This window comes from Pelodiscus sinensis, chromosome 31, assembly GCF_052426305.1.
Source record: "Pelodiscus sinensis isolate ZL-2025 chromosome 31, ASM5242630v1, whole genome shotgun sequence".
Classification (NCBI taxonomy): Eukaryota; Metazoa; Chordata; order Testudines; family Trionychidae; genus Pelodiscus; species Pelodiscus sinensis.
The window spans coordinates 5,788,507-5,812,019 of record NC_143082.1 but is presented as its reverse complement, the minus strand read 5'-3'; the positions used below and the strand labels follow the sequence as shown (position 1 = coordinate 5,812,019).

At 54.4% G+C, this 23,513-nt stretch overlaps 1 protein-coding gene and 1 long non-coding RNA gene across 2 annotated transcripts; both read left to right on the top strand.

Annotated features, from left to right (window-relative positions):
• The first annotated feature begins 1,367 nt into the window (after positions 1-1,367).
• Positions 1,368-10,818, top strand: LOC102457847 (uncharacterized). Its single transcript, XM_089774860.1, has 8 exons — positions 1,368-1,499; positions 2,034-2,142; positions 2,919-3,009; positions 3,635-3,726; positions 6,258-6,326; positions 6,733-6,878; positions 7,745-7,851; positions 8,521-10,818. Exons 1-8 carry the CDS (start codon positions 1,368-1,370, stop codon positions 8,666-8,668), a joined length of 894 nt encoding a protein of 297 aa, XP_089630986.1. The 3' UTR covers positions 8,669-10,818.
• A 7,640-nt stretch (positions 10,819-18,458) lies between these two features.
• LOC142818952 (uncharacterized) lies at positions 18,459-23,002 on the top strand. Its single transcript, XR_012896646.2, has 4 exons — positions 18,459-18,746; positions 19,153-19,298; positions 20,198-20,304; positions 20,943-23,002. It is a non-coding gene; the product is annotated as an uncharacterized LOC142818952 (long non-coding RNA).
• Positions 23,003-23,513: the final 511 nt, after the last annotated feature.

The window sequence follows — 23,513 nt, the reverse complement described above, 5'->3', positions numbered from 1 at the left end:
GTCATTCTTCCACTCTACTCTGTGCTGATTAGGCCTCCATTGGAGTATTGTGTCCAATTTTGGGCACCACATATCAAGAAAGATATGGAGAAATTGGAGAAGGTCCAGAGAAGAGCAACAAGAATGATTAATGGCCGAGAGAAGATGACCTATGAAGGAAGACAGAAAGAATTGGGCTTGTTTAGTTTGGAAAGGAGACGACTGAGAGGCGACATGATAGCGGTTTTCAGGTATGTACAAGGGTGTCACAAGGAGGAGGGAGAAAAATTGTTCTCCTTGGCCTCTGAGGACAGGACAAGAAGCAATGGGCTTAAACTGCAGCAAGGGAAGTTTAGTTTGGACATTTGAAAAAATTCCTAACTGTCAGAGTGGATAAACACTGGGGCTATGTCTACACTGCAGGCTTTTTGTGCAAGAACTGTTTTGCACAAGAGCTCCTGTGCAAAAGGTCTTGCGCAAGAGCATGTCCACACTGCCATTTGCTTTTCCGCAAGATATGTGCTTTTGCACGAGAGCATCCATGGCAGCGTGGATGCTCTCTTGTGCAAGAAAGGTCCGATGGCCATGTTAGCATAGGGGTTTCTTGCACAGGAAACTCCTGTTGCCTATCCACACTGACGTCTTGTGCAAGAGCTCTTGTGCAAGATGGCTTATTCCTCATGGGGAAAAGAATAACTCTATACAAGAAGCCCTCTTTTCTGATGCTTTCCTGTAAATTTACTTGCACAAGAACATGCATGCAGTGTGGATGCTCCACAAGTTTTTGTGCAAGAACTTTATTCTTGCGCAAAAAACCTGCAGTGTAGACATAGCTTGGAAGACGTTGCCTAGGGAGGTTGTGGAATCTCCGTCTCTGGAGATATTAAAGAGTAGGTTAGATAGACATGTCTCAGGGATGGTTTAGACAGTGCTGGGTCCTGCCATGAAGGCAGGGGACCTGACTCGATGACCTCTCGTGGTCCCTTCCAGTTCTAGTGTTCTATGATTTTATGATTCGGAGCTGGGCTCCCGGCCAGCAGCAGCCACTCCCCGACCACCCAGCTCTGAAGGCAGCAGTGCAGACGGAAGGGTGTCAATTCCATAACCAGCCTACAATGGCCTTACAATCGCTCACGGGCCTGTTTTGTTTTGAGACCTCTAAGCTTTCATGAAATTCCAGTTTAAGCCTCCAACCACCTTTCCTCTGTATCCCTAGTGCAATTCATGGGCCTGGGTTTGATCTTTCGGCACACAGGAATCACCAGACTGGGTCAGAGCAGGGAACCCATTTAGCCTGGTATCCCTTTGGAGAGAGGCCATACCAGCCCTTCAGGGGTGGGTTGAAGGAGCCCCCAAGAGGAAAGCTCTCTATCACTGCTGACTGGTTGATGGCTACGTTCGAGGAGGCGGCTGACTGTGGCGCTGAGCTGCACCAGCTCAACGTTAACCTGTCCAGATGGGACATGGAGCGGATTCACGCAGCATCCTACTGTGCTGGAAGGGGCCCGGAAGATGGGGATGCCCCTAGGCCGTATAGCAGCCGCTGCTGCCGTGTTTCACATTCTCCCAAAACCTCGGCCTCATGGCCTCAGCCTTGGCGTGAAGCTGCGGACCTACCGACCCACAGCTCTGCTCCCTCTGGCATGTGTAGCGAGCAAGGCTGTAGGGCGCTGGGCCCATGTCGAGTCTCACGGTCTCCCTCAGCTGCTTCTTGTCATGTGGCAAGAGAAGATCAGAAATGAGGCTTGGCAAACAGCAATTGCCTCAGTCAGTTCCGGTTTGGGTTCCCCAGCTTTCCTGGCAGGGAAGTGTTATTAGAAATCCAGGCCGGGGCTGCCCATGCTTGTGCCTTGACAGAGTCTACTGAAAACTATGACTCCTCCTTCATTTGACGATAAGCTTGGCCAGGTGCCTTTGATCCTTATCTGATTTTGCAGTCGCTGGGGGCTCTCTCAGAGTCTGCCTTGGTGGCACAGGGGCTAGAGTGAGGGGGGGCACCCTGGCACGGCCCATGCTGCCTGCACCATAGGGAAGCTTGAATCACTGTGTGGCAGGAAGTCCAGTGGGAGCGAAGAGCAGAGCCTGCGGGGCACCCTGCCAGCCGGCTAACCTCGGCCCCAGAGAGGAAGACGCCTGCACAGCTGAAGGGGCCCAGGGAAGATGGTGAGTTTGGCTGGAGAACCTCGGCAGGGCCAGGAGGACCTAGGAACACGGGCTGGGCTCCGTCCCCTCCCCATGGTGAGACATGCCTGCTGCTTTGCTGGCTGATGCAGACTCTGCTAATCAGAGCAGTGTTCCCGGGGGGGGGATCGGGCAGTCGGGTTCCCTCCCTTTTTGCTCCTCCGTGGTGCTTGAAGAAAGTGAAGAAGGAGTTCAGTTTTTCCCCTTTTCAAAGGCAGATCAGAAAAGGGGGGAGGGGTCTCACCCATTGCCCTCCCTGGAAGCCCCACAGGGGACTAAGGGTCTGGCAGGACTGACAGCGTCACACAACCTGCCCTGGGGAAACCTGGCTGCCTGGCAGGGGACGTGATTGTTTTCCACCAAAGGTTTGCAAACGATTTACTCCAGCATCTGTTCCTGTGTTCACCCGTGTGAGTCCCGAGTCACAGTCTTGACTGAGCTCTAGATTTACACTGATGCCACAGGGAGCAAAGTTTGGCCCATCTGCTCCCATTTACACTAGTGTAAATCCTGAGTCACACTCCTGACTGCTCTTTAGATTTACCTCGGCGTAACTGGGAGCAGAGTTTGACCTTTTTGGCTTTGTCCTTTTCATTATTGTGGGTGCCCATTAAACTCAAATGCCTGGGACACAGTGGGGAGAAAAGCTCTTTTAGCTAAAGATGCTACACACAGATCCCAAAGTGGGTCTCACTCAGTGCTAGGGTGCAGGGAAAGAGCCAGGACAGAGTTATCTGAGCTATTTCCCCCCCTTCCAGACATCGCTTCTCACAAAGCGGCAGCTGGTGATCTCCACCCTGGTCATCCTGGCCACCAAACTGCTCCTGGTAACCCTGGTCCTCTTCTTCTGTGAGTATTCACCGTGACCCCAGCCCCCCACCCTAGCCAGAAACGTTTTGGTGAAGGCTGAGCACTGTCAGAGACAGCATGGGCTAGCAGAGAAAGTGTGGGACTAAGCCTTAGGGGACTCAGGCTCCATTCCAGCTGGGTGACCTTGAGCAAGTCACAGTAATTCCCCGTGCCTCAGTTTCCCCGTGTGTAAAATGGGGTTCCTGAGTCTGCTCCGTGCACAAATCACTAGTTATTAGGCCCTGGGATGCCCCCTCCTCACATTCTGCTCATCCCTGGTCTTAGGAAGTGAGAAGGTGAACCCCCTTAGGGGTGTCCCACTGTGGAATTCCCGCCTCACTTAACAACAGGGATAACAGAGCAGACGAGGAGCTGCCAACCTGTGTGCTGGCAGAAGGGCGTGAGGTCCCTGAGGCTCACAGTGGGGCTCTGTTCAGTTCCACAGATGGCCCCATCTACACACACAGCTGGGGCCCCCTGCCCCACCCCCGAGAGGGAGAGTGGGAAAGTAATTAAGTAGAAGTACCTGGTTACACGACTCGAGTACATTTGCTCTGTATTTGTACTTTACACAAGTAATTTATTTCTGTGATTCTTTGCCTTATACTCAAGTCGTTTTTTTTAGGAAATATTGTACTTTTTACTCTACTGCCATTTCTGGAAGCACAGATTTCGGCCAATGGCAGCAGTGGGGAGGGGTGGAGAGCACAGAGCTAGGTAAGCGCCCTCCCTCATGACCAGCCCTTGCACCCGCGACCCACCCAGCTCTCCCAGTACCCTCTTGCACACTCCCACCCGTCTAAACACCCCGCCCTCAGCCTGCTCCTGCACCTCCCTCTTGGCCAGACTCTCCACCTGCACACTGAACCCCTCATTTCGGCCTCACCCCAGAGCCTGACAAAGTCCAGAGGAGTTAATCTGGCCGGTGGGAAGCCCTGAAGCTTGGTCCTCTAGGCCTCCTCTCCCCGCCCCACCCTACTTTCCACTTCTGGATACTTGAGTACAATTCAGATGAGATACTTTTGTACTTTGACTCAAGTACTTTCTCAGAAGGATACTTTGACTTTTACTTAATTACGTTTTTTCAAAGTAGCAGTACTTTTGCTCAAGTTACTTTTTTGGGTACTTTTTCCACCACTGGCTGCACATAAGATCAGGGCTGCGGAGAGGGGTAAATGGGAGGTGCTCTCTGGCCTCCTGTTGACTGGTCCCAGTCTGCCTTCCCCTAATGGCCCCTCTTGTGCCTTGGGAACAAACAGGACACCACCACGGGGTGTAATGGGGGGATGAGCACCTAGCAGGACGGGGCAGCTGCAGTGTCTCCCTCCAAATTCGGAACGCAGGAGTGGGGGGTAGAATCAGCCTGCAGAGGAGGTGGGAGGGAAGGGAGCTGGAAAGTCTAGGGCGCAGGGCGGGGTTCCCTGTGAGCCGTGTGCTTGTGCAGCCGCTCAGCAGTGAATCAAATGCCCACAGCTCGTTTTTTTCTTTCTGCTGGTGGTGCACATGTGAATGTGTCTTGGTATATGTAAACATTATTCCACATGGAGACCCCTTATTAAAGGATCCTTTGTGCTGCAATCTAGCCCTAGGCTACGTCTACATTATATCCCCCTTGTGCAAAAGCCTATGCAAATGAAGCGCATATTACCGTATTGCTGCACTTCATTTGCATAATTAATTAGGGGCCGTTTTTGAGCAAGAGGCTTTTGTGCAAAAAGGAGCCAACTATACAGCTCCTTTTTGCACAAAAAACCCCTCTTCCACAAGAGCCTTCTTTCCTCATTTTTTCAGGAAGAACGGCTCTTGTGCAAGAGGGGGGTTTTGCACAAAAAGGAGCTGTGTAGATGGCTCCTTTTTGCACAAAAGCCTCTTGTGGAAAAACAGCCCCCAATTAATTATGCACATTAAGCGTGGCAATATGCTAATCTGTGGTTCATTTGCATAGGCTTTTGCGCAAGAGGGATGCAATGTAGATGTAGCCCTAGAGACTACAAGTCCCATGAGCCTGTGGGAAAAGGGGGGAATGATGGCTCTCTCCCAGGAATGGATAAAGAGAGTTAGGCTAGTCTCCATTTTTGGGTGAGAGGAGCCAGGTTGCTGGTGTGGAGCCTTTCCCAGGCCAGAAGCTCTGGTGCTGCAGCTAGAGCATGTGACTGAGAGCCTGTTGGGGCTTGGATCTAGCAGGCTGCTTTGGCGGCTGCTGTTGATTGTCCCCGTAGGGGAGAGATCCGGGCCATGCCTGTGGCTGGGAAGAGCCTACACCGGAGGTAACTGTGAGTAACTGGGCTCTTTGGGAAAGTGCTGCCTAGGATGGAGCACAGAAGACAGACTGGCTCTGGGTCCAAAGAGAGGCCAAGTGACCTGCCCAGGGAACCAGACCTGCTGGCATTTGGTGGAGCCTGCTCCAGTGGCAGAGGGATTTTGCAGCTGGCTGCTCCACTTGGACTAACACACAGAATCTGTACAGGGCTGTCTCCACCCCAGCTGCAGACCTGCCCGCCCACTCCAGCAAGTTTCTGGGACTCCCAATGCAGGGGATACATGGGGGAGAGAAATGCCAGATAGATAGGTTTCCTTTCTTTCTGTGGACTTCTTAATTGATTTTGTTCATTGTTAATCTGTTGAACCTGGTTTCTATAACTTAAGTAAAGGTGTGATAATTCTCATTTAATCAATGAGATATCTATTGTTTATCATTGTTGTTCTGGAATTAGATACAGAGTATTACTAGAATAATGTTATTCCTGGAGGCTCCCGAGGCACAGCACAAGTGTGTACAGAGCCAGCCAGGGGGAGGCTCCGCCATTGTATATTCTTTAGGAGCGAGGGACTGCAGCAAGGGGATGGGCAGGGAATCCCCAGTTAAACAACATCACCACTGGGGCACTTGGGATCTTCTATTAAGTTAAAAACATCAGGCGCCCAGGCACACCTGTGAGTGCGACCTGCTCCCAGGAAGGAAAAAGGGAGTCACACATACATGGATGGAGAAACAAGAGGGAACATTGGTGCGGGGAGGTTGGGCTCAGGCATTAGGCAGGGTTGGGCGCTGCACCATCTCCCTCTGTTTTAGGGGTGCATAGAGATGGGGATCAGGTGCCCTTGTGTGGGGCCCAAGGGGTCTCAGTCTCCCCATTGCTACACCACTAAACTGCGGGACAAGTGTCCCAGTCCCCTTGGAACAGCTGGTGCTGATAACAGGTGAATTCTCTGGGCGTCCCTGGCAGTGACGTCTGGGCTGTGTTTAGTTTTGCAGGCCAGCCCTTCTCCCACAGAGCAAGGGGCCCCCAACTCCACCAGCCACTGGACCACAGCAGGTAAGACTAGAGCCAGCAAATCGGGGGCTTCACAATAAAATTCTCATGGGGGTGTTGGGGAGGGAGGGTTGGCTCCTCTTGGCCCGTGGGGAGGGAACTGCCCCTTGTTGGATCGCAGGAAGGGCCTGGCCCCGCATTGTCAGGTGGGCAGAGGAATCGGCTGCTCTGTGGTGCATGGGGATGCATGGGAGGAGGGGGTTGGCCCATGTGTGGGGCTGGGAATCGTCCCCTCATCAGCATGTGGGTTTGGGGGCGGCTTAAGCTGACCACTCACCAAGACACTTTCCTGGATGGGGCCTCGCTGGCGGATGCTCCTGTGAAGCTGCCAGGCCCCGGGGGACGGCTGAGATTGTCGGGGTGGGAGCCCCTCAGTCCCAGACCAGCCCGGCTGTGTTCTCTCCGCCAGGTCCTCCCCGGTGCCTGCCCGGCTGGGCGCTGTTCCAGGGCAGCTGCTACCTTTTCTCCTCCACTAACGGGACCTGGCAGGTGGCCAGAAACAATTGCTTGGCCCAGGGTGCGGATCTGGTGGTGATCAGTGAGCGAACGGAGCAGGTAGGAGCCCTGGACCCCACCCGATCCTGGGAGAAAGGGCTGAGGGCAGGGGGCTGGTGTGAGGCCGGGTGGGAAAGCAAAGAGAAGGGGCAGGGCTGGAGCAGGGTTCCGGTGGTGACAGGCCCAGCCCTGGCCCCGCTGTGTTGGAGGGCAGCAGCGCAGTGACGGGCCGAGGTGCAGGCAGCGGTGGGGGCTGGAGGAGGGACGGGGAAGCAGAGCAGCTGGGCTCATGGGACAGGTGTTTACCCGGCAGGGCTCAGAGTCCCAGGGGCCCAAGAGCACGTCACTATCCGGCCAGGTCCCCCCGGAGCGCAGAGCCCAGGGGCGTCTGCCGGGAGGGAAGGGCAGGACTGGACGGTGCTGGACACAGCCGCTGACCTTAGTTTTTTTGGGTGGGTGCTTCATTCTGCTGCCCCACCCCCGCTCATCTACTGGCTCCAGCCAGAGGTTGACATGGGTCAGACAGCAACAGGGGAATTGTTACCAGCTCTGGTTCCATCGAGACTCACACACGCAGGGGGGTGGGTTCCTTCTCTAAGCTCAGCCCAGCAAACGGGAGGGAACAGGGGAAGTCGTTGGAGGAAAGTCGGGTGAGCACTTTCCATTTCGAGGGGTCCCCCAGGTGCAGTCTCTGGGCCGAGAGCATCACAGTCTCTGCTCCTCTTCTGGCAAAGCCCCATCCCCACCACCCGCTGCTGGGGGGAGAGGAGAATCGGGCTCCTGGCCACCTCCTTTGGCACGTGCAGCACCGAGCGCGCTCGCAGATGGGCCAGGTGCCCAGCCTCAGGCTGGGGGTAAGTTCCTGCCACGGGCGCGCTGCCTGAGTCCAGTTCTAAGCACCCCACCTGCTGTGTCGCCCTCTCTAGGGTTACATGGTCCGTAGAGGTGGGTCCGTCCGTTACTGGATCGGCCTCACCGACAAAGAGCGTGAAGGCGACTGGCGCTGGGTGGACGACACTCCTCTGACATTAGCGTAAGTCCTGTTCCTTGGGGCCTCTGCTCTCCCCTCCCTGCCCCGGCCTTCCCCAGCTGCCCCTGCAGGTACTTTGTGCCTCTAATGCTGATGGGATGGCGCAACCTGTGAGGGCTGAACGACTTGAGGCCTTATCGGTCCCCTGCAGGTCACTGGTTCGAATCTGGCCCATGTCCCTAGCAACCACATGGCCTCACCCTGGGGTGCCCTCTCTATGACATAAGTTGGCTGGACCTCAGCCTACTTCCCCATGGGAAAGGCATCCACTGAGCGCACTGTGTGCTCATTGGTCCTCATGGTTGAGGACTGGCTGGACCACGGGGAGGGAGCAGCCTCCTCAGCCCACAGGGGGCCTTTGTACTGCAGGGCTGCTCTGAGACAACATGGGGAGGGCAAGTTTGTGCTGCCGTGGGGTGTCTGGGTGGCAGCCTCTCCCCCAGCTATTACAGCAATTACACCACGGGAGCTGCTGCTTTTTCTGGTAGTAGGCTGTTATCTCAAATCAACCCATCATCACGCTGGCCTTGGCCCCACAGTCATGTGGACATTTCAGAATAAAAGCTCCATCTCCTGGAGGGGGAATGTCGTGCACACGGAGGGGATGTATCTCCTGAGGGAGCGCAGTGGCGGCTACGGGCTCTGAGTCGTCGTCTCTTGCTTCTCATTCAGGTATTGGAACAAGGATGAGCCCAATAACCTGCTCTCTCCCACACCTGAGGGCGAGGACTGCGCCCAGCTGCTGGAGACCGGCCTGTGGAACGATGAGCCCTGTAGTTTTTCCTACAGGTGGATCTGTGAAAGGGCTGCCAGGGTGTAACCAGCACAGGCCACAATTCAGTCCCTGCTCCAGGTCTGGGCACCGCTCACAGCCCATCCATCAGCCTGTCAGGGGCTTGGGCTGTCTCTTCACCCACCCCCGCACTGCCTGAGGTATCCTGGCCCTCTCCCCATTGGCTGCTCCCAGGGAAGGCTCCTCCCCATCCGCGACACCTGCATCCTGGGTTGGGCCCCCCCCAAATCCCGGCCTCACCCGGCTTTTCGAATCCTCGGCTCTGGGGTCCGGTGTCCATTGGGGTACGAGCCAACTGGCGATGCAAGTCATGCGGTATCTGCACTGACTGAATTTCAGTGAGGGGGCCACTTCTGAGAGGGAACCCTGGGGGGCTGCTGCTGAGGGCTGGGGGGGGGGGGTACCAGCTGCCAGGGACCACTGAAGAGGCCTCCAGGGTTTCCCACCTGTCACTGCTTCGGGGGACGGGGGTGGGGGGGGAGCTGTGGGGGCAGGGACAGTGGCTCCAGCTGCCAGGGAAATTCCTCAGGACATTTTTGGAGGATCGCCAAGCTACAGCCGCTCAAGTGGGTCCCGGGGCCGCTGCTTGTGCTGTCCCTTGGTCCAACCATCCGCAGCCATTTCAGCTGTGGCCAGTGCAGCTGGCCCTGGGGCTGGCTCCTGCAGTGGCTACTGTAGCTGGTTGTGGGGCCATTCAACCAGTGTGGCTGGCCCTGTGGCCACTGAAGCAGCGGGGGGAGGGAGATAAGGGCAGCCCAGTGGCCCAGCAATCCAGCAAACCCTCGTGTGCCGCTGTCGATAAGCTAGGTCTCTGTAGAGACTCTGGGGAGGCACAAAATAAATGCAGGTCATTACCAGCAAGGTTTAGCTTCTCGATTTAATAACGCTTGCTGAATGTGTCCCCCACAGAGTGGCAAGCGCTGGGGGAGGCCCCCCCATGCGATGCATCTGACACCCCAGCTTTACTCCCAGAGGGTATGTCTACACTACCGCGCTAATTCGAACTAACTTATTTCGAATGAGTTAATTCGAAATAAGCTAATTCAAATTAACGCATCTAGACCCAAAAACTAATTCAAATTAGCGTTTTGCTAATTCGAAATAGCGCGTCCACACTGATTGGATGCTGGGTTGCATTTAAGGGCAGCTGAATCCGGTTCCAGCAGGGCATCAGGTCAGTAGTTGTTTTGTGTGGCTGCTGTCTGAGGCTATCTGAGGCTCGTGCTTAAAGGGACCCCCCTGGACAGCCGGTTCTCAGCTTTTCCACTTGCTTGCCTACCTTGCCGAGGGACAGCAAAGCGTTTTCCTCTCTGCCTGCCTGTGTCGGTGGTTCCCATTGGGGCCGCCGCCGCAGTTGGCACCACAGAGCCAGAGCTCGCCCTGGGCATGCTGCTCCAGTTTTTGGACTAGCTGCTACAAGCTTGCCAGCAATGGCTGGAGGCTGCCTGGCACCATCTGGTGCACGTCACCCCCCTGCCTCTCCCCCTGGCCTCCCTGGGGGCCGTGGAGGAGCTGCAGCAGTGCCCGGACACCAGCGTGCCCCGCCACATCTAGCGTGTGGACACCAGCAGTGACTGGTGGGACCGCATCATTCTGGAGCACTGGGGAGACCAACAGTGGACCCAGAATTTCAGGATGAAGAAGGACACCTTGGAGCTCTGCAAGTGGCTCGCCCCTGTTCTGCGGCGATGGGACACTCGCATGAGGCCCACCATACCCCTCCAGAAATGTGTAGCCATCGGCCTGTGGAAGCTCTCCACGCCGGACAGCTACCGATCCGTCGGGAACTAGTTCGGCGTGAGGAGATCCACTGTCAGAGCAGTGCTCATGCAGGTATGGCACTCCTCAACCCCTCCTGGCAGGCCTTCAATGCTAGGCTCACCAGAGCCCGCATCGTGGTTGATGGGGCCTTCGGATGCCTGAAAGCCCAATTTAGATGCCTCCTCACCCTCCTCGACCTCGCCGAGCACAATATCCCTCCCATGGTGGCAGCATGTTGCGTGCTGCACAATTTATGTGAAAGGAAGGGGGAGGCTTTCCTGACAGCCTGGATGGCTGAGGCTGAGCACATGGCTGGCCATTACGTGCAGCTCTCCCTGCATGCCCCACTGGGGCCTTCTTCCACCCTCCCCTCCTTCTCCTTTCCCCTCCCTAACCCCCCTTCCTAATGTAAAATAAAAACACCTGTTTTGCCAAAACCCCCCACTTTTTATTGTACATAACTGGGATGGGGGGAGGGAGGAATGAAGGTAGGAGAGGGGAGGGGCAAACCTGGGAGGAGGGAGCTGGAAGGGGGAGGAAGGGAAGGGAAAGCTCAGGGTTGGGGGTCCTGCTGGCTCTCCCGTCTCACAGCACTGTGGGTTTGGGGACATCGGGGGGGGGGGGGGGAGTGGGTGTGGAGGGTGGGGCAGGAGGGATGGGGGGTGCGGAGGAAGCGAGAGGGGGAGCAGGGATGGGAGGAGGAGCGAGAGCTGGGGTGGCCACTGGGGCTGGAGCAGGAGGAGTCAGGAACCTGTTGACCAAGGTCTGGAGGTGACCTTTGAGGGCATGGCCCTGCTCCTTCAGTGCCTCCAAGCTCCGCTGCTGAAGCCGCAGGTCCTCCTGGACTCAGTGGTCCTGGGTGCGGAGCTGGTGCTCCAGTAGCTGCAGGTACCGCCGCTTGTAGTCCTCCAGGTTCCTGGTGCGCCTGCTGGCCTGGGTGCAGGTGGCTGTTGCAGGTGGGGTGGTGCACCCTGCAATCCCAGGTGCTGCAGCTGTGGTGAAACAAGAGCAGTGGTCAGTTCTCCCTGGGGACACAGTGGGTGAAACCCAGCCCCCCTCTGCAAGGCGAGGTCGGCATGTGGGGAACAGGCCAGGGCCCCTGCATGACACCCAGCCACTGCTCCATGGTGGGCAAGGCCCAGGTGCATGGTCCCTGGGCTCCCTCTCCCCCCAACCCCCGCATACACATAAGGGGAGCATGATGACACTCACATGTGGAGCCCTCCCTGGCCTCAGGTGACACAGCCGATGTGTTCTGTGGGATGCCTCGGGGGTCCTTGGAACTGAGCAGGCTCCCTACAGGCTCCTGGCTCTCAGCATCCTCCTCCTCCTCCTCTGTGTCAGGGACGGGTCCCTCTGCCCTGGGGTCGATCACCACCCGGGGGTCATGGACCGCGTGAGTCCCCAGGATGCGGGCCAGGGCCTCAAAATGAGGGCATGCCTCCGGGTCAGCCCCTGGCTGGGAGGCCCTGGAGTAGGCCTGCAGCAGGTCCTTTATTTTGCAGTGGACCTGCTCCCAGGTCCGCATATGGCCTCTGGTGGCCAGGCTGGCAGCCATGTGCTGTAGACGGCCACTTTCCTGTGGCTAGTGCGGAGATTGTGGACGTTGGAGGCCTCCCCCCAAACCTCGATGAGGTCCACGATCTCCGCACTAGACCAGACGGGCGCCCTCCTTTTGCTGCCCCGGGTAGGCTCTGTGGAGCCGCCAGCCTGGTCCTGGGAAGAGGCGGAGGGCTGAGTGGCAGCGGGTGGCTGGCTCATGCCGTGCAGGGTCTGCTGGCTGGGTGCTGGCAGGCTTGCAACTCGCACAAGCACAGTAGCCAGACCGTACCCCTTTAAGGACTACGGGGCTAGGAGGGGGCAGAAGAGTTTCCCTGGTTTGGCCCAGAGTGGTCACCAGGGCAAGCTGGGGAGGGCTAGCCTCCAACTAGTTTGAATTAAGTGGCTACACAGCCCTTAATTCGAACTACTTAATTCGAACTAGGCGTTACTCCTCGTAGAATGAGGTTTACCTAGTTCGAATTAAGCGCTCTGCTAGTTCGATTTAAATTGGAACTAGCGGTTTGCATGTGTAGCCCCTATTAAAGTTAATTTGAACTAATGGCTGTTAGTTCGAATTAACTTTGTAGTGTAGACGTACCCCAAGAGTGACGGTAGAGCCCCTTCTCTCCTCGGAACTTCCTCTCTTGATGACAGAAGAAAGTCTCGAATTCTAGAACTAGACCGGGCCTCGAGAAATTACGTCTAGTCTCCTGCCCTTACAGCTGGACTAAGCACCGTCTGATCCTCCCTGACAGGTGTCTATCCCATCTTCCCTTAAATATCTCCAGTAATGGAGATTCCACAAACTTCCTAGGTAATTTATTCCAGTGCTTAACTACCTTGACAGTTAGGAAGCTTATCCCAGGGTGTGTCTACATGGCACCTGGAACTAGAAATAAGCTACGCAATTTGAGTAGCTTATTTTGAGTTAATTTTGAAATAGAGCACTATTCCGAAACGTCTCTTACTCGTCGTGGAACGAGGATTCCAGGGACTGTGGAATAGCAAACCTATTATATTTGGCATGTTCAAAAGACATGGAATAGGTATTTTGGGATACTTCTAATGTCCCAAAATAGCTCCGCAGCATAGATGTAGCCCTAATGTCCACCCTAAACCTCCCTTGCTGCGATTTAAGCCCATTGCTTCTGGTCCTGTCATAGAGTTCATGATTCTAAGGAATGGTAGAAGGGAGAACAGCAAAAGACAGACAATGGATTTCAGGAAGGCAGATTTTGGTAAACTCCGAGAGCTGATAGGTAAGGTCCCATGGAAAGCAAGATTAAGAGGAAAATCAACTGAAGAGAGCTGACAGTTTTTCAAAGGGGCATTATTAAGGGCCCAAAATCAAGCTATTTAGCAGCATAGGAAAAATAGAAAGTATGGCAAGAGACCACCGTGGCTGAACCGGGAGACCTCACATCACTTATAGTAGTGACAGATGGCAGAACAAGGAGCAATGGTCTCAAGTTATAGTGGGAGAAGTCTAGGTTGGACATTAGGAAAAACTATTGTACTGGAATGGGTTACCTAGGGAGGTGGTGGAATCTCCACATCTGGCGGTTTTTAAGTCTTGCCTTGATAGGGACATGGCTGGGTTGATTTACTTGGGATTGGTCCTGCCTTGGGTAGGAGGCTGGACTTGACCTCTTGAGTTCTCTTCCAGCTCTATGATTCTATCTACAATCAAAAAGGAGTCTTATAAAAAGTGGAAACTAGGTCAAATTACAAAGAATGAATATAAGCAAACAATGCAAGTATGTAAGGGCAAGATTAGAAAGGTAAAGGCACAAAACAAGATCAAACCAGCTACAGATAGAAAGGGAAACAAGAAGACATTATTTAAATATATTAGAAGCAAGAGGAAGACCAAAGACGGGGTAGACCCACTACTCAGTGAGGAGGGAGAAACAGTAACAGGAAACTCGGAAATGGCAGAGGTTCTTAATGACTTCTTTATTTCCGTCTTCACCAAGAAGTCTGATGATGAAGGAATGCCTAACATAGTGAATGCTAGTGGGAAGGGGGTAGGTTTAGAAGATTAAAAAAAAACAAGTTAGAAATTACTTAGAATAGTTAGATGTCTGCAAGTCACCAGGGCCTGATGAAATGCATCATTGAATACTCAAGGAGCTAATAGCTAAAGGCTCAGATACCTCCTCTATCATCTTTGAAAAATCATGGAAGACAGGAGAGATTCCAGATGACTAGAAAAGGGAAAACTAGTGACCATCTATATAAAGGGAAGTAAGAACAACCCAGGAAACTACAGACCAAACAGTTTAGCTTCTGTGCCAGGAAAGATAATGGAGCAAGTAAATAAGGAATTCATCTGCATACACCTGGAAGATAATAAGGTGATGAGTAACAACCAACATGTATTTGTAAAGGACAAAACATGTCAAACAAATCTAACGAGTTTTGTGGATAAGGGAGAAGCAGTTGATGTGGTATACCTAGATTTTAGTAAGGCATTTGATACAGTCTTACATGATATTCTTATCAATAAACCAGGCAAATACAATTTAGATGGGGCTACCATAAGGTGGGTGCATAACTGGCTGTGTAACCATTCTCATAAAGTAGTTATTAACAGTTCAGAATCCTGCTTGAAAATCATAACAAGTGGGGTTGCGCAGGGGTCTGTTTTGGGACCAGATCTGTTCAATATCTTCATCAACGATTTAGATGATGGCATAGAGAGAACTCTCATTAAGTTTGCAGATGATACCAAGCTGGGAGGGGTCACAATTGCTTTGGTGGATAGGGGTCAAAATTCAAAATGATCTGGACAAACTAGAGAAATGGTCTGAGGTAAATAGGATGAAGTTTAATAAAGACAAATGCAAAGTGCTCCACGTAGGAAGGAACAATCCATTTCTCACATACAGAATGGGAAGTGACTGTCTAGGAAGGAGCGTTGCTTAAAGGGATTTAGGGGTCATAGTGGACCACTAGTTCAATATGAGCCAACAGTGCAACGCTGTTCCATAAAAAGCCAAGATTGTTCTGGGCTGCATTAACAGGAGTGTTGTGAGCTAGACACGAGACGTCATTCTTCCGCTCTACTCTGCACTGATTAGGCTTCAATTGGAGTATTGTGTCCAGTTTTGGGCACCACATTTCAAGAAAGATATGAAGAAATTGGAGAAGGTCCAGAGAAGAGCAACAAGAATGATGAAAGGTCTAGAGAACTTGACCTATGAAGGAAACCTGAAAGAATTGGGCTTCGTTTAGTTTTGAAAGGAGACGACTGAGAGGCAGGGAAGCGTTATTAGAAATACAGGCCAGGGCTGCACATGCTTGTGGCTTGTCAGAGTCTACTGAAAACTATGACTTGTATTTCATTTGACGATAAGCTTGGCCAGGTGCCTTTGATCCTTATCTGATTTTGCAGATGCTGGGGGCTCTCTCAGAGTCTGCCTGGGTGACACAGGAGGCAGAGTAAGGCGCAACGTCCTGGCTTGGCCCATGCTGTCTGCACCACAGGGGCGCTTGAGTCACTGTGTGGATTGTGTGGCAGGAAGTCCAGTGGGACCTAAGAGCAGAGTCTGAGGGGCACCCACTCAGCTTGCTAATCTTGGCTCCAGGGAGGAAGACGTCTGCACAGCTGAGAGATCTGGAGGGGCCCGGGGAAGATGCTGAACCTGGCTGGAGAAACTCGGCAGGGCCAGGAGGACCCAAGCGAATGGGCTGAGCTCCATTCCCTCCCCACGGTGAGACATGCCAGCTCCCTTGCTGGCAGATGTGGTCTCTGCTGATCAGTGTCGTGGTCCCGGAGGGGAGGGGGGGGGGGGTCGAGCAGTCGGGTTCCTTCCCTTTTTGCTCCTCCGTGGTGCTTGATGAAAGTGAAAAAGGAGTTCAGTTTTTCCCCTTTTCAAAAGCCGATCAGAAAGGGGGAGCGGGGGGGTCTCACCCAGTCTGCCGTCCCTGGAAGCCCCACAGGGGACTGAAGGGCTGGCAGGACTGACAGCGTCACACAACCTACCCAGGGGAAACTTGGTTGCTTGGCAGGGGACGTGATTGTTTTCCACCAAAGTTTTGCAAACAATTTACTCCAGCATCTGTTCCTGTGTTCACCCGTGTGAGTCCTGAGTCACAGTCTTGACTGAGCTCTAGATTTACGCTGATGCCACAGGGAGCAAAGTTTGGTCCATTTCTCACCAAGATTGGGAAATCTTTTGAATCGGCATCTGATCCCTTTCACACCAGTGTAAATCCCAACTTACACTCCTGATTGATCTTTAGATTTACCTCGGTGTAACTGGGAGCAGAGTTCGGCCTTTTGGCTTTGTCCTTTTCATGTTTGTGGGTGCCCATTAAACTCAAATGCCTGGGGCACAGTGGAGAGAAAAGCTCTTTTAGCTAAAGATGCTACACACAGATCCCAAAGTGGGTCTCACTCAGTGCTGGTTGGAGAGGGGGGGAAGGTAAGAGCCAGGACAAGGTTATCTGAGCCATTTCCCCTCTTCCAGACACCATTTCTCACAAAGCGGCAGCTGGTGATCTCCACCATCATCATCCTGGTCACCAAACTTCTCCTGGTGACCCTGGTCCTCTTCTTCTGTGAGTATCCACAGTGAGCCCAGCCCCCCACCCTACCAGAAATGTTTTGGTGAAGGCTGAGCACTGGCAGAGACAGCATGGGCTAGCAGAGAAAGTGTGGGACTAAGGCTTAAGGGACGTGGGTTCCACTCCAGCTGGGTGACCTTGAGCAAGTCACAGTAATGCCCTGTGCCTCAGTTTCCCCATGTGTAAAATGGGGTTCCTGAGTCTGTTCCCTGCACAAAGCACTAGTATTTAGGCCCTGGGATACCCCCTCCTCACATTCTGCTCATTCCTGCTCTTAGGAGTTGAGAGCGCCTTTGGGGCACCTTACTATGGGATTCCTGCCTCACCCGATAACAGAGACGATGAGGAGTTGCCAACCTGCGCACTGGCAGAAGGGTATGAGGTCCCTGAGGCTCACAGCGGGGCTCTGTTCAGTTCCACAGATGGCCCATCTACCGTCACAGCTGGGCGCCATCACTGAGAGGGATACTTCAGGCAGAGGTGGAAAGTAACTAAGTAGAAATATTTGGTTACACGACTCAAGTACATTTGTTCGGTGTTTGTACTTTACTGAAGTAATTTATTTTTGTGATACTTTGACTTTTACTCAAGTCGTGTTTACCACAGGACTCCATACATGCACCCTCATTCCCCTTATCCACACAAACCACCTCTTGACATGAACCATACTTCCTCAATTTTTCAGGAAGAACGGCTCTTGTGCAAGAGGGGGGTTTTGCACAAAAAGGAGATGTGTAAATGGCTCCTTTTTGCACAAAAGCCTCTTGTGGAAAAATGGCCCCTAATTAATTATGCAAATGAGCGTGGCAATATACTAATCTGTGGTTCATTTACATAGGCTTTTGAGCAAGAGGGATGCAATGTAGACGTAGCCCTAGAGACTACAAGTCCCATGAGCCCGTGGGAAAAGGGGGGAATGATGGCTCTCTCCCAGGAATGGATAAAGAGAGTTAGGCAAGGCTCCATTTTTGGGTGAGAGGAGTCAGGTTGCTGGTGTGGAGCCTTTCCCAAGCCAGGAGCTCTGGTGCTGCAGCTAGAGCCTGTGACTGAGAGCCTGTTGGGGCTTGGATCTAGCAGGCTGCTTTGGCGGCTGCTGTTGATTGTCCCCGTAGGGGAGAGATCCGGGCCATGCCTGTGGCTGGGAAGAGCCTACACCGGAGGTAACTGTGAGTAACTGGGCTCTTTGGGAAAGTGCTGCCTAGGATGGAGCACAGAAGACAGACTGGCTCTGGGTCCAAAGAGAGGCCAAGTGACCTGCCCAGGGAACCAGAGCTGCTGGCATTTGGTGGAGCCTGCTCCAGTGGCAGAGGGATTTTGCAGCTGGCTGCTCCACTTGGACTAACACACAGAATCTGTACAGGGCTGTCTCCACCCCAGCTGCAGACCAGCCCACCCACACCAGCAAGTCTCTGGGATTCCCAATGCAGGGGAGTGCACACGCTGGGGTGGGATACATGGGGGAGAGAAATGCCAGATAGATAGGTTTCCTTTCTTTCTGTGGACTTCTTAATTGATTTTGTTCATTGTTAATCTGTTGAACCTGGTTTCTATAAGTTAAGTAAAGGTGTGATAATTCTCATTTAATCAATGAGATATCTATTGTTTATCATTGTTGTTCTGGAATTAGATACAGAGTATTACTAGAATAATTTTATTCCTGGAGGCTCCCGAGGCACAGCACAAGTGTGTACAGAGCCAGCCAGGGGGAGGCTCCGCCATTGTATATTCTTTAGGAGCGAGGGACTGCAGCAAGGGGATGGGCAGGGAATCCCCAGTTAAACAACATCACCACTGGGGCACTTGGGATCTTCTTTTAAGTTAAAAACATCAGGCGCCCAGGCACACCTGTGAGCGCGACCTGCTCCCAGGAAGGAAAAAGGGAGTCACACATACATGGATGGAGAAACAAGAGGGAACATTGGTGCGGGGAGGTTGGGCTCAGGCATTAGGCAGGGTTGGGCGCTGCACCATCTCCCTCTGTTTTAGGGATGCATAGAGATGGGGATCAGGTGCCCTTGTGTGGGGCCCAAGGGGTCTCAGTCTCCCCATTGCTACACCACTAAACTGCGGGACAAGTGTCCCAGTCCCCTTGGAACAGCTGGTGCTGACAACAGGTGAATTCTCTGGGCGTCCCTGGCAGTGACGTCTGGGCTGGGTTTAGTTTTGCAGGCCAGCCCTTCTCCCACAGAGCAAGGGGCCCCCAACTCCACCAGCCACTGGACCACAGCAGGTAAGACTAGAGCCAGCAAATCGGGGGCTTCACAATAAAATTCTCATGGGGGTGTTGGGGAGGGAGGGTTGGCCCCTCTTGGCCCGTGGGGAGGGAACTGCCCCTTGTTGGATCGCAGGAAGGGCCTGGCCCCGCATTGTCAGGTGGGCAGAAGAATCGGCTGCTCTGTGGTGCATGGGGATGCATGGGAGGAGGGGGGTGGCCCATGTGTGAGGCTTGGAATCGTCCCCTCATCAGCATGTGGGTTTGGGGGCGGCTTAAGCTGACCACTCACCAAGACACTTTCCTGGATGGGGCCTCGCTGGCGGATGCTCCTGTGAAGCTGCCAGGCCCTGGGGGACGGCTGAGATTGTCGGGGTGGGAGCCCCTCAGTCCCAGACCAGCCCGGCTGTGTTCTCTCCGCCAGGTCCTCCCCGGTGCCAGCCCGGCTGGGCGCTGTTCCAGGGCAGCTGTTACCTTTTCTCCTCCACTAACGGGACCTGGCAGGTGGCCAGAAACAATTGCTTGGCCCAGGGTGCGGATCTGGTGGTGATCAGTGAGCAAACGGAGCAGGTAGGAGCCCTGGACCCCACCCGATCCTGGGAGAAAGGGCTGTGGGCAGGGGGCTGGTGTGAGGCCGGGTGGGAAAGCAAAGAGAAGGGGCAGGGCTGGAGCAGGGATCCGGCAGTGACAGGCCCAGCCCTGACCCCGCTGTGTTGGAGGGCAGCAGCGCAGCGATGGGCCGAGGTGCAGGCAGCGGTGGGGGCTGGAGGAGGGACGGGGAAGCAGAGCAGCTGGGCTCATGGGACAGGTGTTTACCCGGCAGGGCTCAGAGTCCCAGGGGCCCAAGAGCACGTCACTATCCGGCCAGGTCCCCCCGGAGCGCAGAGCCCAGGGGCGTCTGCCGGGAGGGAAGGGCCAGGACTGGACGGTGCTGGACACAGCCGCTGACCTTAGTTTTTTTGGGTGGGTGCTTCATCCTGCTGCCCCACCCCCGCTCATCTACCAGCTCCAGCCAGGGTAGAAATGGGTCAGACAGCAACGGGGGAATTGTTACCAGCTCTGGTTCCATCGAGACTCACACACGCAGGGGGGCGGGTTCCTTCTCAAAGCTCAGCCCAGCAAATGGGAGGGAACAGGGGAAGCTGTTGGAGAAAAGCCGGGTGAGCACTTTCCATTTCTAAGGGTCTCCCAGGCTCAGTGCCCCGTCTGCCCACTCTGGGCCGAGACCAGCACAGCCTCCCCTCCTCCTCTGGCAAAGCCTCCATCCCCAGCATCCTCTGCTGGGGGGAGAGGAGAATCGGGCTCCTGGCCACCTCCTTTGGCACGTGCAGCACCGAGCGCGCTCGCTGAAGGGCCGGTGCCCAGCCCCAGGCTGGGGTGAGTTCCTGCCACGGGTGCGCTGCCTGAGTAGACGCCGCAGGGTCTGAGTCCAGTTCTAACCACCCCACTCGCTGTGTCGTCCTCTCTAGGGTTACTTGGTCCATAGAGGTGGGTCCGTCCGTTACTGGATCGGCCTCACCGACCAAGAGCGTGAAGGCGACTGGCGCTGGGTGGACGACACTCCTCTGACATTAGCGTAAGTCCTGTTCTTTGGGGCCTCTGCTCTCCCCTCCCTGTCCTGGCCTTCCCCAGCTGCCCCTGCAGGTACTTAGTGGCTCTAACGCTGATGGGATGGCGCAACCTGTGGGGGCTGAACGACTTGAGGCCTTATGGGTCCCCTGCAGGTCACTGGTTCGAATGTGGCCCAGGTCCCTAGCAACCACATGCTTCTCCTCTGGGCTTCAGCGTACTTCCCTGTGGGAAAGGTGTGCACTGAGCGCACTGGATGCTGACTGACTGGGCCATGGGGAGGGAGCAGCCTCCTCGGCCCATGGGGTGGGGTCTTTCTACTGCAGGGCTGGTCTGAGGAAACATGGGGAGGGCAAGTTTGTGCTGCCGTGGGGTGTCTGGGTGGGAGCCTCTCCCCCAGATAAGGTGGGCCTACAAAATGAGCTCTCCAGCACTTACCCCAGCTGCTTTACCTAGTAGTAGGCTGTTATCTCGATTCAGCCCATCATCACGCTGGCTTTGGCCCCACAGTCACGTAGACACTTCAGAATAAGAGCTCCGTCCCCTGGAAGGGGAATGTCATGGACACGAAGGGGATGGTATCCCCGGAGGGAGTGCAGTCAGTGGCTATGGGTTCTGAGGAGTCGTCTCTTTCTTCTCGTTCAGGTTTTGGAACAGGTGGGAGCCCAATAACCTGTTCTCTCCCACACCCGAGGGCAAGGGTGAGGCCGAGAACTGTGCCCAGCTGCTGGAGACCGGCCTGTGGAACGATGAGCCCTGTGGGTTTTCCTACACATGGATCTGTGAAAGGGCTGCCAGGGTGTAACCAGCCTGCTCACCCCACAGCTCTGAGCACCGGCCGCAATTCAGTCCCTGCCTTCCAGGTCTGGGCACCACTCTGAGCCCAGCCTGTCGGGGTCTGGGCTGTCTCTTCACCTACCCCAGCTCTGCCTGAGGTATCCTGGCCTTCTCCCCGTTGACTGCTCCTAGGTAAGGCTCCTCCCCATCCGTGAGGCTTGCATCCAGGGTCGGGCCCCCCACATCTCCCGGCCTCACTCAACCCCCGTGGGTTTTCGAATTCAGACACGGCACTTCCTTTCTCCCCTCCACTGGGGGATCAGGAGGCTGCACCAGTGTAGGAGCCCTGGGGGAAGTGGGTGCTGGGATCTTGTCCCTCGCTCTACAGGGGCTAGTGGTTGCTCAAGGAGGTGGGAGCCAGGAGTGGGAGGGAAGTGAGGCCCAGTGGTTAGTGTGGAATGGTTCTAGAGCTCCTGGTCCTTCTCATAGGGTTGCCAGGTGTCTGGTTTTGAACTGGACAGGCCAGTACTTGAGCTTTCTGTTCGGGAAACAAATTGAGAAAATAGAAATGAGGAAATAGAACTGTCCAGTGTTTCCTAACTCAGATGGAATGTCGATTGTGATGTCAATCAAGTGTGTCCGGTATTTTTGTTGAAACCATCTGGCAACCCTAGCTCCACCGTCAATGGGAGGACCAGGATCCACTGAGGCAGGGAGCTTAATAAACATGGGAACATCCCGATCTGGGAGGTGGCCAGTTGCCGCTTGAGGCCTGGCCCTTATGCTTGTTTTGAGAAGGGAAGAAGGGTGGGAAAATGCCCCGCTATCACCACAGCTGCTGTTGCTGCCCTAAAGGGCCAGCTCACGACATTTTGGCACCTGAGGCGGGGAGCTCAAATGCCGCCCCCCCTGCCACCTTGCTTGGGCCAAATCTTTGAAAGGTCTCGATTCTGCCTTCTTCCTGTTCTACTGCTCTCATGGTTCTGCTCTGGTACCTACACACGCACCAGCAGCAGACACAATTTTCTACCCTCTGGGTCCTATTGGTGCCCTTCCACAGTCTGGCACCTGAGGTGGCCGCCTCAGTTCTCCTCATCGTAAGGCCAGGCCTCCTGCCCTACAGGCCCCATTGCACGGCGAGGAGGAAGAGAATGACTCCTCTGAAGTGAACAGTCCTTTGGGGGCCAGTTTCACAGACGGATGGAATAACCTGTGGAAAATGATGACATTTCACAGGAGGAGCCAGAAACAAGGGGGAGCTGTGTGCACCCCAGCTCTACTCCCAGAGAGTGACGGTAGAGCCCCTCCTCTCCTCGGAACTTCCTCTCTTGATGACAGAATAAAGCCTCGAATTCTAGACCAGGACTCGAGAGGTCATCAAGTCCAGTCCCCTGCGCTCCCAGAAGGACCAAGCACTGTCTGATCCCCTCTGACAGGTGTCTATCCCATCTGCTCTTAAATATCTCCAGTAATGGAGATTCCACTACCTTCCTAGGAAATTTATTCCAGTGCTTAACTACCTTGATAGTTAGGAAGTCTTTCCTAGGTTGCACCTGGAACTTGAAATAAGCTACACAAGTTGAGTAACCTATTTTGAGTTAATTTTGAAATAGAGCGCTATTCCGAAACATCCCTTACTCCTCGTGGAACGAGGTTTACAGGGACATTGGAATAACAAGCCCGTTATATTTAGAAATAACAGGCATGTTCAAAAGACATGGAATAGCTATTTTGGGATACTTCTGGTATTCCGAAATAGCTCTGCACTGTACACGTAGCCCTAATGTCCACCCTAAACCTCTCTTGCTGCAATTTAAGCCCATTGCTTCTGGTCCTGTCAGCAGAATCCGAGAGAGCCCCCAAACCCCACAAAATCAGATCAGGATTGACGGCACCAGGCCTCGAAGCCCAGTTCTAGCATCTCTGGATTAGACGTCTATAGTCAGGCGAACACGTGTATGTTCATTACAAAGGGATTGGGGTGGAGGGTGGGGGTGGGGGTGGGATGGAGTTTGGGTGAAGGAGGGAGTTGAGAGCTAGTGCAGGAGAAGGTGCATGGTCTGGGAGGGGGTATGGGTGGGTGCAGGAGAATATTCTGAACTGGGGCAGGAGTGCAGGAGAGGGTGCAGGGATTTGGGTTGTGAGCGGGGGTAGGAGATTGGGGTATAAAGTCCGGGAGGGGGCTGTGACCTGGAGGAGGGCGTAGGAGGGGGTGCAGAGTGTGGGAGGAAATGTGGGTGCAGGAGCAGGAGTGCAGAGGGTTTGGGTTATGTGGTGTAGGAGGGCAGAAGGGGGACAGAGGGTTGGGGGGAGGGGCTGGGGTGCCAGAGGCAGGCTCTTGTTGGGAGGTGCTTACCTGGGCAGCTTTCTGAATGTTGGGTGGCTGCATGAAACTACGGTGAAATGCCTGAGGCTTTGAACGCCCACGTGTGTGTGGGT